Source organism: Hippopotamus amphibius, chromosome 10, assembly GCF_030028045.1.
Source record: "Hippopotamus amphibius kiboko isolate mHipAmp2 chromosome 10, mHipAmp2.hap2, whole genome shotgun sequence".
In the NCBI taxonomy this organism is placed as follows: Eukaryota; Metazoa; Chordata; class Mammalia; order Artiodactyla; family Hippopotamidae; genus Hippopotamus; species Hippopotamus amphibius.
In genome coordinates this window covers 32,351,912-32,368,295 of record NC_080195.1, presented here as the reverse complement: position 1 = coordinate 32,368,295, position 16,384 = coordinate 32,351,912, and the positions used below count along the sequence as shown (strand labels likewise).

Below are 16,384 nucleotides of genomic sequence, written 5' to 3'. Positions count from 1 at the left end.
TTGAGAGTATTAGTTGGAAGTCACTTAACTTACTGAACGTGAACCGATCATATTTCTGTGCACTGAATACTGTATGTGAGGAAAGTCTCTGAATAGTAAGGTTTGCCAGCAGGGATAGTTAAAAATTAGCAATATATAGTATTATTCCTATCAAATTTTTTTCTCTTAAGTTATATTTATAACAAAACTATAATTAAAATATTTGTTACACTTGCTCATGACACCTTCAGGGACACGGCAGGGACATCTGTGTTGGGTGGTTTGGCATCCACTTTATTGTGCTTACTTATTTTTATAAGGAACAAGCAACACATACCACATCTTCCCAATGTCCAAGGTAATGCAGTAATAACAGGATTCTCAAAAAAAAAAAAAAAAGAAAAGAAAAAAAAAGAAAAAAACCCTGGAAATTGCATTAAATACTGCTTTAATTAGGAACTGCTATAATAAAACAAGAAACATACATTATTTTTCCAATGAACTTCAGTTTGAGAAACTGAACAGCAGAACTAGATCTTCAAGCTGTGAGTCACGGCAAAACTGGTAGTTCTCTGAAATCTGGGCCATGCGTTAGCAAAATCACAGACACAGCCCACCCTTCACCAAGATCCTGGAGAAGAGCATTTTATGAATTTGGGAGAGTGAGACTGAACACTGGCTAGGGCATGACTTGTTGAAGCCTGAGGAATGGCGAGAACCACTGGTACGGGTGGCAGGTAAGAAATAAACTGTTGGGCTGACCAACTGCATATTTTATTAACGGCTTTGAATAAAAAAAAAGTGAAATGCTTCATTGCGTTTTCTCAGAAACTAATCAAAAGATTACAGAGTCCTACACAATTTGGAGACACGAAGTGGATGCTGAGCGACTAGAGGTCACTCCGGGGGTGGAACTGTCGCAAGTCAGTCCTTGGAGTGAGTGGCACCGTGGCTCCGGCAGCAGGTACGGAGGAATGATGCTCTGGAGAGGAGGTAGGGGACACTTCGGTCGGCCGGTGGACAGATGAGGGACCCAGCTGGAGGTGGGATCTGGCGTTAGGGGGAGAAGGAGAAGGTTTTAGAAAGGGAGGCTAACTACCTTCCAAAGATCAACTGACGTGAGCTCCTAACACGTGGGCTACATTCTATTCACCCAGGTTCTAGCTAGTAAGATCCCTGGATCTGTACTGCCTGCCAACGTGAGTACACAGCTCCATGGTCTGGACATCCAAGCCTGTCTACATCCGTCTCTGACCAGTCATGTCGGGAGAGGTAGTACCACACGGGGGTAAGCGGCCAGTCCAGGGCCTGGCTGCCTCCATGACTACCTGCCAGTTTTCGGCCTTAGACAAGTAACTTAAGTTCTCTGAGCCTGAGTTTCCTCATCTGAAAAACAGGCGTAACATTATCTACCTCACAGGGGTCCTGTTGTTAAAATCAAGCACTTAGAACAGTAGAGGCAACGTAGAAGTGCCAACAAACGTCGGTTGTTTCTATTATCACGTATTTATCGTGATAGAATAATGATATATTCTGTTTTTTTAAGTAAAGAAGATAATCTTAATCCAAAGAGGGAAAACACCATCAGTCTATTTAATAATAAAGGTATTGAAGAAATTTAAATTTTTTAAAAGGAGCAAAATATTTTGCTGAAAGCTCTTTTTAAAAATAAAGGCCACCTCCATGATTTGTGTCCTCGTCTGTGAAATCATTAAACTTAATTCCCGCATAATGCTTCAACCTGCAAACACCATGTAGACTTAAGAGAAATTATAGAACTGAACTCGTTATTCTTATAGTTTTTCCCCTCCTCCAAGACCTCAGCCCACACAGGATCCTGGTCTGAGGAACACACAGCTCTGAAAACTAACCTGCCCTGAACAAAAATATTTGCATTCACGAAATTACCACAAGTCCCTAATGTAAATCTCATTTCAAAATTTCACTGTTGTTGAATATTGATAGATTAGTCTCTGGTGTTTAATTGCTCCAAACCCCGCAGCACCTCAGGAAAACAGCATATTTGGCAATAATAGCTGCAAAGTGAGTCATGACACACGGGCCATGCCAAGTCAGTGCAGCTGCAACCCATCAAACAAACTTATCCCAGCGGCACGTCACGGATACCACACACAGGGCTCCCACACGCGTGCTGGAGAAACACCAGTTTGGAAACGGCACATGAGAAAGTGCATGAACAGGTAACACTAAGTGTTCCGAAACAAAGCCTCGGTCAGGAATAAAACACAAGGCAGAGGGGGTCACTGTTTAGCTTTGTGGCTGGTAAGAATTCAGGCGACGCGTTCCCTAGAGCTAAAGACGGCAGCTTTGTAGGATTCAACAAATGGCACGTGAGCAGACAAATGTATCTTTAAAAGGTAGTGAAAAAGAAAAGAGGGATAAATGCTTAGAATGATCTGATCAACTCTTTCCTTTCTCCACGTCTCTGCTGCTGCATGTACTTACAGATAGTACGGTGTAAAAACCAGGGCTTTTATGGTCAATCAGACTTGGGTTCATATCCCAATACCATTAGCTTGTGTGACGTGGAGAACATCATTTAATCTATTTGTGACTTGGTTTGCTTAGCTGTAAAGTGGGGGGATACCCTGCAGAACTCTTGTGAGACCTGGACAACACTGTCTGTGTAATACCTGACACACAGCAGGTGTCTTCCAAACGGTAGCTATGATTACTGCTGTTGCGCTGGGGAGGAATCTGCTCTGTAGACTCTGTTCCTGTGCTGCATGTGAATCAGTGACAGACGCCTGCAGACCAAGTCAGGAAAGCACAGCAGCACAGCACGACCGGGAGGCGGAACACACGGCCGAAATCGGCAGGAAGAGTGAAGTACGATTTCTCTGTCACTTAGAAGGCTGGGCTAAGGTACTGTGGCTGCCACGTTATTCTTCCTGTAGAGTCCCATCAATAGTCACCAATTTGTTTCTCACTTGTTCAGGATCATTATATGCACATATAAGAACCTGAACGTTCTAAAAAGAATGAAAATGTATGGTTCTACCCACTAGAGGTAAGGTTTCTTCTAAAGGCTTTGAAGCCACTTCAATAAATGAGATATTCAGAATCTTCCTACCCCACTCTGAAATGTTTCTTTGCTTATTAAAGCCATTTCTCATTTAGGCAGGGAAATCTCTGAACTGATTCTTATATGCAGGACCCACCTTGCATATAAAAATGTCTAGCATAGTTTTGAAATATTAACATAAAAAAAGTCCCCCCGCCAAAAAAAACCCTCCCAAACCCATAAAGTAACAACAAGACCAGTCTGAAAACAATGTAGGGGGGGGGAGAAAAAAATCAGGATTAAATTCTCTATCACGTGGGTTATAGAATTTGGGCTGAATACACATTTTCAGTATTAAGCCAGTACAAATGCCACTGTTTGTTTATGATGCAGGGAGGAAAATTCACACATCCTACAATATTACAAAAACTGCACATAAATCATATAATTTCATATTTACCTTTAATTCTGTGGTTTATCTTCCACTGCTCATGCCTCTGTCTTCATAAATGGTAATTTCAATCTACACAGCATGGCTGTTAAGAAAACACACTAGAGAACAGAACACAGAAAAGGGAACCACAGCAAGATGACGGGTACGAGCTGTGCAGACTTGTCTTTACCTATTTTAAATTCTTTTTTAAAGAATTTAAAAGTCTTATTTAAATAATTAATAACTAAATTCTTATTTAAATAATTTAAAATCAAATTATTGTTTTACTTATTTTGTATTACAAATTTCTCCTGCTTAAACACAATGCTTTCTACACCTTGCTGAAACACTTTAAGAACTGTAATTGCTTGCAGTATACCACACAGTTTCTTCCCAAACATTATTTATTTTTTTGAAAAAAAATTTGAAAAAGGATGCTTTATTGTAGAACGAAGTGGGGCTCTTAACTGAACACCCATGGGGTAATGAAGTCAGGGGTTCAACATGCCCTGAAATGACATGCAGACTTTTTCTTGGGAGAGGGTTCACAAGGTCTAAAAGTTTGGACCATTGCTGCTGAGTATAATAAAACTGTTGAAATTATTATCAGCCGGAAGGCCTGGGATTATCTGACCTAGGTTTTAAAAAAAATTTATTTTACCCAGTTATTTATTTTACTCCAGTTATCAAGCTCAATTAGTTTTTTTTTTTGCAATTTTATTTACCAAATTCACTTCCTGATTTTCAAAGCTTACTGCCTCTAAAAACATGCAGTGTGTCAAAGGTACTGAAATGATACATCTGGCGGCTGTAACTGATTTCAGCTAGTCAGATGACCCCACCGGCTGCGATGCATTTGGAGGAAAACCTTGCTACACACGAAGAAGAGTTCATGCTTTGGCTGCAGCCTCTGCAGCTGAACTGCATGACTCACACCTCTCCCGTTAGTGCATTAGTGCTACGAGATGCCACAGAACTCCCAAGACGATGGCAACCAGAACACTCAACAATCCACAGAGGCCAGCATGATGCAGAGCAAGCAGGGACAGGCTTTAGGGAAAATGCTGGAGCCGGGAGGCTTGTGGCAGGGGTGCCTTCTCACAGAAGAGTCCCAGGGCAAGTACGACAGAAGGGTGTTAAATTCTCTCTGGCCCGTGCCAGAGAGGACCAATCAAAAGGTTCTTTTTACAGATATTTAGACCTTATGATCTACACCGAAAAGATACAACTCGAAGTCCTCTCTCGATGGGATCTGTCAGGAGGAGGCCTTGGGGAGCATAGATCTTCTCATTCTGCTCTTGAATGTATTTGGAGACTTTCTTCAGAACCTGACAAAAAGAAACACCACAGCTTTTTACAAACTTCATTAGATTTCCCTTTGAAGTATCAGCTGGACCTCAAAATATTCAGGCAGTGGAATTAGTTTTCAAAGCAAGAAATGGGTGTTCATGTGGAGGGACAGCTCACACCACTGCTCCTGACAGCTCCCCCCCCCCAGTCCCAAGCACCGTCCATGCAGTACACGTGCCACCACAGATGTGGCCACACCGTGGATATGGAGTGTCTCCATCCTGGATAGGGAGAAATCGAAGGTGACTGTACACACGACGGTAAGCATGCTGTCCCCTTCCCCACTCATAAAGTGAGTGTCATGTGACCTCTTCTAACATCAAGGACAGCTTTTGGCCTTCTTAACACTTAACAACTGCCTCTAGGGACTTCCCTGGTGGTCCAGTGGTTAGGACTTGGTGCTTTCACTGCTGAGGGCCCAGGCTCAATGCCTGGTCAGGGAACTAAGATCCTGCAAGCTGCGTGGTGCAACCCCCAAAATAAATAAATTGATAAATAAAAGTAAAAAAAATTAGAACAACTGCTTCTCTCCTTTGTACATTTTCATCAATCTGAAGTAATGAGGTTCTGATGACAAGTGTCATATATCATTTCCAGGCCTGCACGGAGCGCTGCTCTGTAGTTTGCTCTTGTGTCCTCGACGGGAACCTCAGTTTATAAGTTTAGTATTAAGGTTGTAAAAGTCAAAGGAAATGTAGACAAAAACCAGATAGGATACAAAGGAACTTCTGGAAATTGCCAAATCTCCAGCTTTAATAAGGGCAACTCTGAGACAGATAACCTAGAAGAAAATAAATCTTAATAGCTATGTACAAAAATCAAAGAGTTACATGTTTTATTTCAGATTCAAAGTCATTATAACCCTTTCCTGGCTCTAATCTTCAAAGAGGCTTTGATCCAATTCTTTAATTACTATATGTTTTCTTAAATTCACACTACCAGAATATGATAAAGTCACAGAGAAATGCGATCACAACATAAAGGGAAAAAAGAACTGTATGAAAATTTAGTTGGAAATTAAGCAATGATTTACTTGTGGGTCTATAGTGTACCAGGCCAACGTAACAAACTAGGGTGTTAAAATGTAGGTGCTTTGGTATAAATTGATTGAGAATTTAAAACTCTATGTGGTTTGTATAATGAATTTTCTCACTGAAGGAAGACAGTTTATTCGGGTTACATCTTTGGGGAATAATACGATCTAATGTTTCAGGCTTTTTTAAAAAGAGCGTGATGTTATTAAAAGAGCAATCGGCAGGGTTATGAAGAAATTTAAGAATACTATTTCTAAAGAAAAGACCTGCTCACCTAATTACCTGAAGCACACGTCATTCTCCTATTTTCAACTCAAAGAATCTGAGTGGTGCTTGGTCTTTATGGTTAAAAAAAAAAATCTTAGGCACTATCTTTCTGTCAGCGTTTGTCAATCGTGCCAAAATGACGAGCGGAAGGCAGTAGTACGTGAAGGTGCCCAACTCAGGACCCTCCGTCTTCTCTCGCGTCTCCTCTCGGCTCACCTGCCAGAGCTGGAAGCTGGAGAGCCAGTCTCCCCTCACCCCAGGCCATTTACACTCAGGGGGACACGCAGAGAAATGCTTGCACAGCTGGCTTCAAAGAAAGGATTCCTTCAGAACAGCCTTCCTCCCTGTCAACTTGGGTACAGCTTACTAGCAAAGAAACAGCATTCCTTTATTTGATTCAAGCAGACCTCTGTCGTGCCAGGTTTTTATTTAAACTTTAATAACATTCATGGGCGCTTGGGTATCAGTTCAGAAAGAAAACAATTAGTTTTCTTGTTGTATCCTCTTACAGAGTTGTGGTGAAGGCAGCACTGTCCTAACCAACATGCTTTTAAGCTCTCAGTGTCGTTGGCAATAGGAAAGCATTAACATGAGTCAGCTCTTACCGCATCCCAGACAGGACAACACACCATTCTCATCCCTAAGGAACCTTATGCTGACATATTACTCATACTTCATTATTTTGGGTAAATCAATGTTAAAACAAACTAAAATATTGAACAAAATTACCTCTGTTATCATCAAACTCTCAATAAAACCTCAACTTATATAATATTTACAAAGCTAAACACTCAAACCTCAGGAAAGACTATTATCCTCCTTGAGAATATTAAACCGGAGAAAGCCTACCAGACCCTCAAGGAAAGCTCTCCCAAGTGAGGCTGCCTGAGAGCCCCAGGACTGTAGTATTTTCAGAGAGCTCCAAGCTCCTCTGACTGTGCTCCTTTCAGGTCACAGCCCACGGGCAGGGGGGACGTCTTCTGGTTGATGGACACAGCAGACAGCTCCTGAGAGCAGAACCTTCTACAAGCCCGTTTGTTCCCTGATTCTAAAGGGCAGCAACAGAGAGAAATAACACTGAAGCCTTTATCTTCGTTTTAAATCAATAAATAGCACATTATAGGAAAAAAATGCAGGATTGTTCTAGTGAGTTTTGAAAGGCCTATTTATAATTTCAAAAAATTTAACCCATGTGACTGAGTGGAAGCACAATTATATTTGGCTTACTGTGTGTAGACTAGAAGTTTTAGTGTTTGGAACAATAAAGACTACTAAATGACTCAATCATGTCCTCTCATAAAGTAGAAAATAAAAGTACAGAAATTCCTAAGGCACAAGCTGGAGAGAGGGAGTGGCTGGGTGTTCTAATGCTTTTATCATCTTATCAAAAATACAATACACATTTAAAATGTTTTCTTCTAAAAGTACAGGTACATTATATCCTAATTATGACCATCCCAGTTATTTATTTTGCATGATCTAGTTATCCATGTCCAATTTCTAAAATAAAATCACACATTTATAAAAAATGACCATGCCTGAAATTTTGGTTTCTTGACTAATTTTATTTGGTTTTTACTTGCTTTATGATACTTACTCTGTAAAAAGAAAGAGACCTTAATTAGACTTATAAAGTAGTACCTCATGTTACCTACGAACTCAAGTCCATTATATTTTGACACTGAGAACTTCCTTCCAAGACTAATAATCAAAAAGATTTTAACTAAGCAATGCTAAACGTTTTAGTAGATAAATAAACTAGCGGCTGCTAAAAAATATTACTTATACACTCGAAATTTAAAAAAAACTGTACAAGTTCACAAATATCTGATTAAAACATACACACACACACACACACACACACATACACTAACTTAACTTTTAACCCTATCTTAAGAAAACTTTATTAAGCATCTACCATATGTAAGGCAATTTATTAATTCTAAGACCCATTTTATTTTTTTATTTTTTGGATTTCCCTTTTTTTAAAAATTGAAGTATAGTTGATTTACAATGTTGTTTTAATTACTGCTGTACAGCAAAGTGATCCAGTTATACATATACATACATTTTCTCATACTCTTTTTATCATGGTTTATCACAGGACATTGAATATAGTTCCCTGTGCTGTACAGTAGGACCTTGTTGTTTATCCAGTCTCTATATGAAAGCTTACATCTGCTAACCCCAACTTCCCCCTCCCTCCCTCCCCCAACCCCCTCCCTCCTTGGCAACCACCAGTCTAAGACCCATTTTACAGTTGAGAGAACTCAGACTTGGAGAGATTAACTCGCCCATGATCTCACAATTAGTAAATGACTTGGCTGGCACCCAGTTACCAATTTATTTTTACAACTGAGGTCAGAAGCAGGTATCTGTAATCTATTTTAGCAAATGCACATGAACAAATAAAAGTTAATTAAAATCTCATCAACAAATTTAAAAGCTATAGTGAAATGACAATTCAAGCATGTAATACTCTACTAAGCGTGAAGAAAATACTCTGGAGGATGTATTCCTACCTTAAATTGACAGTATTCCACACCGTCTCTGATGGCCACCCGGGATGACTGTTTTTATCACACAAGTCCTACCACCCCCACCCCTGCAGGCAGCTCTTGGCTCCGCCACCAGCACGTCCCCTGAAATTGCCCAGCTCCTCCTGTCCCTGCTGCTCTGCTCCCCGACCAAGTGATCATCCTCTCTTGCCTGGATGTCTATAGAGTGTCTTCCTTCCTTCCACTTTTATCCCCCACCCCGCCCCCCAGCCTAGAAGTCTCTTTAAAATGAAAATCTAGTCATATTCCTCTTCTGCTTAAAACCTTTGAGTGGCTACTCCTCCCTGCACAGAAATAAAATCTAAGCCTCTTCCCATGGAGCACACACTCCTGGAACGGGGCACACTCCCAGAGGACACAGGCCCCCTCACCTCTCCAGGGTACCTCCGCCCTCCTCTCCGCTCGGGGCACCCATGATGCTCTGTGTACACGCATTCCTCCACCTGAAGGGTCCCCCGCTTCCCATCCTTCACATGGCAGCTTAATGTCACCACCTCAGAGGCCCTTCCTGACCACACAGTCTAAATTAGGTCTTTCCTGTATCTTCTATCCTAGGGAAGTTTGTTTTTTTCAAGGCAGTTATCACAACTTACACTTCTGTGGGTTCTGTTTCCTTATTATCAGTTTTTACCACTGAGTCATAAACTCCACAATGTCAGCAACCAGGTTTGCCCTATTCAGTTATATCCCCTGCACAGTGTTCAGCACATAGTAGGTGTTCAACAAATATTTATCAAATGAATGAATTCCCCGTCCCTTCGCCCACCAAATGTATCATTAAAAAGCAGCTGCTAAGACAAGACAGACTGAAAGCTGATACTGATCCCTTGTAACGTGGGATGTGGAATGTTAGGCAGGAAGGAAAGTGTGACATGGAGAAGGACATAAACTACTCGCTTAGTTCTTCAATGTTCCCTCTGGTAACACCAGGGGAAGTCGTGTCAGGATGCTAAGGAAAAATACAGCATTTTCAGCCAACAGCTCGAAGTATTTTAGCTGCACCTGCATCTGCTCTCCACTAGATGGAGTGCAAGACAGTCACAGGGACACTTCTATCGGTGGGTATAACAGAGATCTCCTTACAGCCTTTCATCTTTTACTCATGGTCAGAACTTAACTATCTATTAACTATCTGTGATCAGCATAAATTCTTTCACTTACACACAGTCAATGAGCGCCTCATACACTCAAGGTTCGGTGTGAGGCACGAGGAGGGATACACTGTCCTTGACCTCAAGAAAAAGGCATCCGTGAAGGGCAAATAAGACAAGAATACAAACAGCTACATTCCTAACTAGAGAGTGCTGAGTGCCAGAGGACAGACACAAGGAAAGCGTTGTGGGGATACAGAGAAGAGGATGAATTCTGATTAGCAGGGTAGATGGAAAGTTAGCTGAAAGTGGGACTGAGGGACGGATGAGATTCGGACATGGGAAGAACGGCCTTTCAGGTGGAGGAAAACCTCGCAGGGTGCGCTTGGCTGAAAGATAACTTGAGGCAGGGGCGCAGGACTGAGCTGGAATGGGGAGCTGCAGGTGGCTTGAGAAGGGCCTGAAGTGGAGCCTGGGAAGGCCGTGCACTTCGCAGGGTGGCTGGGGAGGCAGGGCTGTATTTTACGACACAGCAGCTGTTTGGAGATGGAAAAGGAGGGGAGGAATGAGGCTCTGGAGACTGTGGCGTTGGTCTAGGAGAGAGGGCACAGGGCATACATCAGCGTGGTGGCAGAGGAAGTCATAAAGTTAATGCACGGGAAAATGGAAGCTATTTCAGTCTGATGACTGATAAATTTCCCTCCTTCTCGCCCTCCACCTAAAGATGGTCCTGAAAAAGGCAGGGTGCCACTGAAGGAAACTGGGAGGTGTGAGGCTTGACGTCTGGACATCTAAGTTGAGAAGCCAGCAGACAGCTGAAAGAGAAGACAAGAACTCTGGTGGGAGGATAAGTCAGAGGACAGAAATTTGAAGAAACACAGAAAAGGCTTCTCAGAAGGCTGGGTGGAACAAGAACATGGATTTTCTATGTTCTCCTCAAGTGTGAGCCGATGTGAATACTTGATATGGCAACCTGTTTCTGAAGGAACGCAGGACTCCTTTCTATGTCTGGTCACAGAAGCAACAGTAAAATCTGAACTGTTACTATTATGAAGGCCCCTTTCAGTTTTATGGCAATTGTCACCCTGTAAACATAAACCTTCAATAAACCCACCTTCTTTATGATTTTAAGAGACTTTGTGAAAACAGAGGTAGGCTTACCTTCTCGTAGTGGGTTTCCATGCACAGGAAGATGGTGTACGCTGTTAGACAAGCCAGGCAGCCTTCAAGATAGGACTGGCCCCCAAGCTTCTCTGCTTCGGCATAAAGGTTATTTAGAGTTCGAACTGTTTCCTCAAACTGCTGCCTATCGATCTGTACGGAAAAAAGAATTTACTTTAAAAGTTTTGGAAAAAAAGACAAGCACCTCACTCCTGCTTGCTACCACTAATTTACGTTGCTGTTTTGTCAACATTCTTAGCTAACTGTCCGCAAACAAATTTTCAGGTGATTAAATCTGGACCTAAGTTACCGAAACTGGTTAGTGTTTAATTTTATCCTTCTTATGGACACTGGATATCATTAACGCTCAAAATCGTGTCTCTTTATCCTCTGTACTGAATCACAAGTAATTCATTAAATTATACAATCCTTCCATCCTTCCATTCTCTCATATTCACATTTATGGGGTACCTACCATCAGATATCATGACAGGCTTTACAGAAACATGACCAAGACACTGTCTAGTCCTCGAAGCGTTTACAGCCATGAGCATAACAGATATGTAACAATAAAATCACAAGCCAACAGAACACTGTAACAGAGGCATAAAGTATGGTGGGGGAACAAAAGGGTCTTGTTCCCTTTATCTAGAAAAAGCAGGCAATCTTAAATTACGTCCCCAATTGCTGGAATCTACTAAGGCAAAAAAGGGAAGTAAGGACATTTTCAACAGATCAAAAGGTGCAAATTGTATTATTTCCTCATTTACCATCTCTTTTAAAGTAATTATTTGGTCACTGAAAGCTCACACTGAACCAGGCAAAATCTCAAACTACTACACAACTCTTCACACCAAGGGTTCCTACTACCCTTTCCTAGTCAGTGACACCACTACCTTGCATGTACACTAATACTACTGCTGTATCACCTTTCCACTCTCATCACCTGCTTTCACTTTCTTCTTCCAGTATCACTTTACTTTCTTCTTTTAACAGTACTGTGTCGATTTCAAACCTCAACACTTTGCCCTAGGAATTTCAACACCATTAGTAGAATATTTCACCCAATTCTATTGTTCTTGGTAGGTTACAAGACACAATTTATCTGTCCTTACTCTCTGTTTCCTCTCACATAATATCTCCCTTATCCCTAACACTAATAATGAATTCTCTCTTTTATGAAGACTTTATGTAGAAATAGACTCAGAAAGAAACTCAAAGAACCTCAGTGCACAGTTTGAGGCAAAACGTTCCCAAGAACACAATTCTTTGTTCACAGACAGAACATGTCTGACAATTTACGCCCATCACCTGTAAGTTGTTAAACCCCTTTAGGTGAGAGGCAGGTGTTTCGCCCTTCATGTGGAAAACTGGGAGGAGTCAAGGAGCCAAAGGCATGAAAACTTTGAAGTGGTGGCGGCTCAACCTCTTTCTTAAAAGGAGCTACTTTTAATTCCCCAGAACGTGAGTGTTTCCGACGGGGGCTGGGTGGGTGGAGACAGTGCTGAGAGCCAGGGCAGTGTCCCTGCACTGAGCCTCCAACTGGAAGGTGTGCTGCTTCGTGAATCGTCAACTGGGTGACCTGTCACTATCCCCAGAAAACAGACTTAGGAGAAGAGCTCAGGGAGCAAGTATTCATGGTAAACTGTTATCTCCACCTGGTTTTGCCTAAGTTAATACCTTCAGTTTGTCCATCAGTAAATCCACAAAGTCCAAATACCTTCAAACACTCACATTTGATTTACCTACAATGTCATTATCTGAGAAAGAAAGGTCTTTGAATTATTTACATTTCTCTGGACAGAGTGATTCAAAACTAGGGGATCCAACCCAGAGACATTTTCATTTCTTTCAGATCAGAGTTACTGATCCTACCAGAAACACTAATTCTTAAAAGTTATTCCAAGATTGCCATGCTTTATAGGATGGCGGCAAATCACAGATCATTAAAAAACAAAACAAAACAAAACAAACCAAGGTGAAGAATTATTTTTTAAAGTTTAATAAAGAAAAAAGATGGGATTCCCTGGTAGTCCAGCAGTTAGGACTCCGTGCTTTCACTGCCAAGGGCACAGGTTCAGCCTCTGGTCAGGGAACTAAGATCTTGCAAGCTGTTCAGCTAGGCTAAATAAATAAATAAATACACGGTTAAAAAAAAAGTCCAGAGTTTCTTGGAAAGGTTGAAAAAAAAAAGGGAAAAAGCATGACAGGAAGCAGTAAAGGCAAGGACACACTTAATACGAGGGGCTCCACAGAGCAGGTGTGGGCCCTGTTCTCAGGCCCTTTGGGCTCTATGAAACTCAGCTGTCAGTGTTCATGCCCTGCTACCTGCACACTGATACGGCAGCTATATCGATGTTTGGAGTTATGTGAAGCTAGTGCTAAATACACATTTGGACCAATAAACATTGGAAGTTAGAATGGAAATAGGAACCAGGCTCGTCTTCCCAAAATTTCTGTTTCTTGTTGAACTACCTGTTGAAAGCATGCGGCTGAAGCTTAAAGAGATTGCAAGTTAAAGGTAGCAAGTCAAAGGTAATTTCTACTGACCAGGTGTAGAGACATATTTTTAAAGGGATGCAGGGGAACAAATACCTCAATTATAGTTCACTCACTTCTCTGCTGCCTAGACCAAGGGTACCTAAGATGTCTGTATCTTGGCTAAATTGAGAATCGAGCCTTCTCTGAAGAACTGTCCTGACAACAAGGTGTTTACACATTGAAGTATTACGTTCTCACAGGCAGTGAGAAAGTAAACTTGTTAACAGACAGAACTTATCCTCACTCACAAATTAAAGGGTACAAATGTGTGTGTTTAATGCTTTAAAGTCATACAAAACATTTACATGTTTATTTCTTCCTCTACTAAGTTGCCAAGTGCAATGTTCTTACAAAGGGAAAATCAGCCCCAGTGGCAGAGCAATCAGTACAAATTTCTAGGATAAGTAGTAGAGAAACAAAGAAACCTTTCAATTTTCCATCAAACGAAGCAAGGAAAATTTAAACCTATAATTTAGATTTAATCTCAACACATTAAAAAAAAAATCAAAGCTTTCCCAAGCAGTTTAAAGTATAAGCTAGTGTTTTAACCCAAACATTAAAAAAAAAAAAAAAAATTCAAGGACACAACTGAACAGCACCAAATAACATTCCATATAGTACTCAGAATCACAAGCACTTTTGAGCTACATGAAGTACAAGAAGTAAAAGGACTCCAGAATTCAGAAACAGCAATTTCCTAACAATCAGTGAAGTTCTGGGACTACAGTTTCTGTACTCAGACTATAAAATAGGCTCCACCACACACAGAGTGGAAGGCTCATGTCTGATTCTGCATGCATACATTTGGCTTAATTATGAGCTGGAAGTTTGACTTTTAAAACCTTTAAACAAAGGCATCATGTGACATCCAAATAAGTGTGGTACAAAGGAAGTGTTTACACTCTGATTTGAAAGTACACAAAGTAAAACATTGGATCCATTTCATATAAGTCCTAAAATGTAAAACATGTTAGTTGTGATGTTATATTATTTTAAAAACATCATTCAGCAGCTCTAACCAACAGGCAATCTGCTGAATTTCTATCTTTGCAAACCACTGTGTAAATGTCCAGCTAGTGTCAGGCTGATTTATAATGTGGTGTGACAACAAAATGCAGCATTTAGAGGGCATTTCACATAAAATGAATCTACAAATCATGTTTATTAAGGCCTGCTGGACCTTTAATTTACATTTAAAGAGACATATTTGGGCCACTAACCTGCCGAGGGCTGCAACTCAAGCCACGGACACTGCAATTAATCACTGTTGATTTTCCAACCCTGGCAATCAGGTAGAACCACCTATCTCCCCATGAGCCAATTTTAAATGACTGCTTCACATCGCCCTGGGCAGACTCATCTACACCTACTTGCTCCACACCCATGCCCAATCACCTCTCAGGCCCTCACCCCCCTTGTCAAAGAGGAAGGAGTCACAAAACCTGCTCCCATCTAACCAGAAATTGACCTCCGGACAGGAAACACACAGGTTTATCTTACAAAGCTCAGAACCAAACAGTCTGTCTTTGGGTGTGTGAACACGTGTGGGCACAAGAAAACACACACACTTACATATGCTCACTTCGCTGTACATTTAAAGTAAGGTACAACGAGCATCATTACTATTGTTTCTAAGTGTGAAGAATGGGGCAGTGCATCCCTTTTTGCACGCAAGGCTGTCCAAAGGATCCACATCCTGACGGCAACTCTGACCTGTAAGCCAACACAATACGGGCGGCTCCCACGAGTCAGAGCTGGGAGGGCCAGATTGACCCTCGTTCTCAGGTATTTCCCTGCCCAGGCCCATCCAATGCTCTGCGTTTTTCAGGTTCCAAGGCCTGTCTACACTGCCTGGCACAGCACTTAATAATAAGCCCTTCCTGCCCAGCAGGGCGGCCAGTACAGCGGCCACAGACGCCAGTCACGAGAACGACGACGATTTCCCTTGCGTGGTGAGGCTGGAGGATGCAGCTTACAACACGCTGGGGTACGTGGCCCAGAGCGCCAGGAATCAGTTCCCCATCGCTGCGGTCAATAACACGGGGTGTGGCGGGGACGGCAGGGGAAGACGGCGGCGCACAGGTTTCGGCCCTGGGCACCGCGGAGATCCATCGGGTCGTCAGACCCGGGGCTTGGCCTTATTCCTTCCCCTCCAAACACCAGGTCTTGCTCAGCGGCCCTCTGTGCCCGGCCCTCCCAGACCCGCACTCCCCGCCGCCCCGGGAAGGCCCCCGGCCTCGCCCCAGAGCAGGTGCGGGGGGCTCGGCCGCGTACCCGGTTCTCCAGCTCCGCGGGGAACTTGGTCTGGAACTGGCAGCGGGTGCCACTGCTGTAGTCTCGCTGAATGAAGACCTTCCCGGACACCGGCGCCTGCTGCGGCCTCATGGCGAGCACAGGACGCGCCGCGCTGCGGGTTCGGGGGACACCAACCACGGTCAGATCCCCGGCCTGGACCCAGGACTCCAGCCCGCCAGCCCCGCAGACCCATCCACCGCCCACAGCAGCCTAAGGCCTCCCCGCCCCACTCCCCTTCACCCATGCTGTCACCGCGGGCCTCCGGCTACCTCCCCGGCCCAGGCCCCGCGCCCCCCACAGCCCGGTTCGGCCCGGGAAACACGAACCCGCCTCCTCTGCCCTCCAGCTGCTGTCGCACCGCCTACGCCGTCACTTACGTCCTGCCGCAAAAGGCCCCTATCCCCGCCCCTCAGCTCGGCCTCCTACCTCGAGTCTAGGACCCACCCTCTTCTCCGGCCGTAAAGCGAGGCTGCGCGCTACGGCGCGGGGCGGGGGCACCGTGGGCGGGGCCCGGACCGACTCCGCCCCCTCACCCAGCCAGGAGGAGTCCAACCGGAAGGAAAAGGCCCGACGGGGCCGGAGGGCGGGGCCGGAGGGCGGGGCCGCGGGACCCGGGGGGCGGGGATGCGGGGCGGGGCGGCTTGGAGAAC

General features: G+C 43.3%; 1 protein-coding gene across 5 annotated transcripts; it reads right to left on the bottom strand.

The window, feature by feature from the left end:
* Window positions 1–410: 410 nt before the first annotated feature.
* On the bottom strand, window positions 411–16,176 carry GOLGA7 (golgin A7). 5 transcript variants are annotated; one of them, XM_057697318.1, is made up of 6 exons: window positions 16,061–16,176; window positions 15,714–15,846; window positions 10,899–11,051; window positions 4,664–4,765; window positions 3,465–3,532; window positions 411–1,029 (listed from the first exon to the last, which is right to left on the bottom strand). In XM_057697318.1, exons 2-5 carry the CDS (start codon window positions 15,822–15,824, stop codon window positions 3,494–3,496), a joined length of 405 nt encoding a protein of 134 aa, XP_057553301.1. In that variant the 5' UTR covers window positions 15,825–15,846; window positions 16,061–16,176; the 3' UTR covers window positions 411–1,029; window positions 3,465–3,493. The 5 variants fall into 5 exon arrangements, with proteins under 5 accessions (XP_057553301.1, XP_057553297.1, XP_057553300.1 ...); XM_057697314.1 differs by having other exon boundaries at window positions 3,465–3,527; XM_057697317.1 differs by having other exon boundaries at window positions 3,465–3,527; window positions 16,004–16,068.
* Between the last annotated feature and the right edge of the window lie 208 nt (window positions 16,177–16,384).

What these genes read in the sequence shown, in the direction of transcription:
- GOLGA7 (XM_057697314.1), bottom strand. Translation starts at nt 15,824, where the DNA reads ATGAGGCCGCAGCAGGCGCCGGTGTCCGGGAAGGTCTTCATTCAGCGA. An exon ending in CCGCGGAGCTGGAGAACCGG is followed by an intron (nt 11,052 to 15,713) that starts GTACGCGGCCGA and finishes TTTTCCGTACAG; the next exon opens with ATCGATAGGCAGCAGTTTGA. An exon ending in TGGAAACCCACTACGAGAAG is followed by an intron (nt 4,766 to 10,898) that starts GTAAGCCTACCT and finishes TCTTTTTGTCAG; the next exon opens with GTTCTGAAGAAAGTCTCCAA.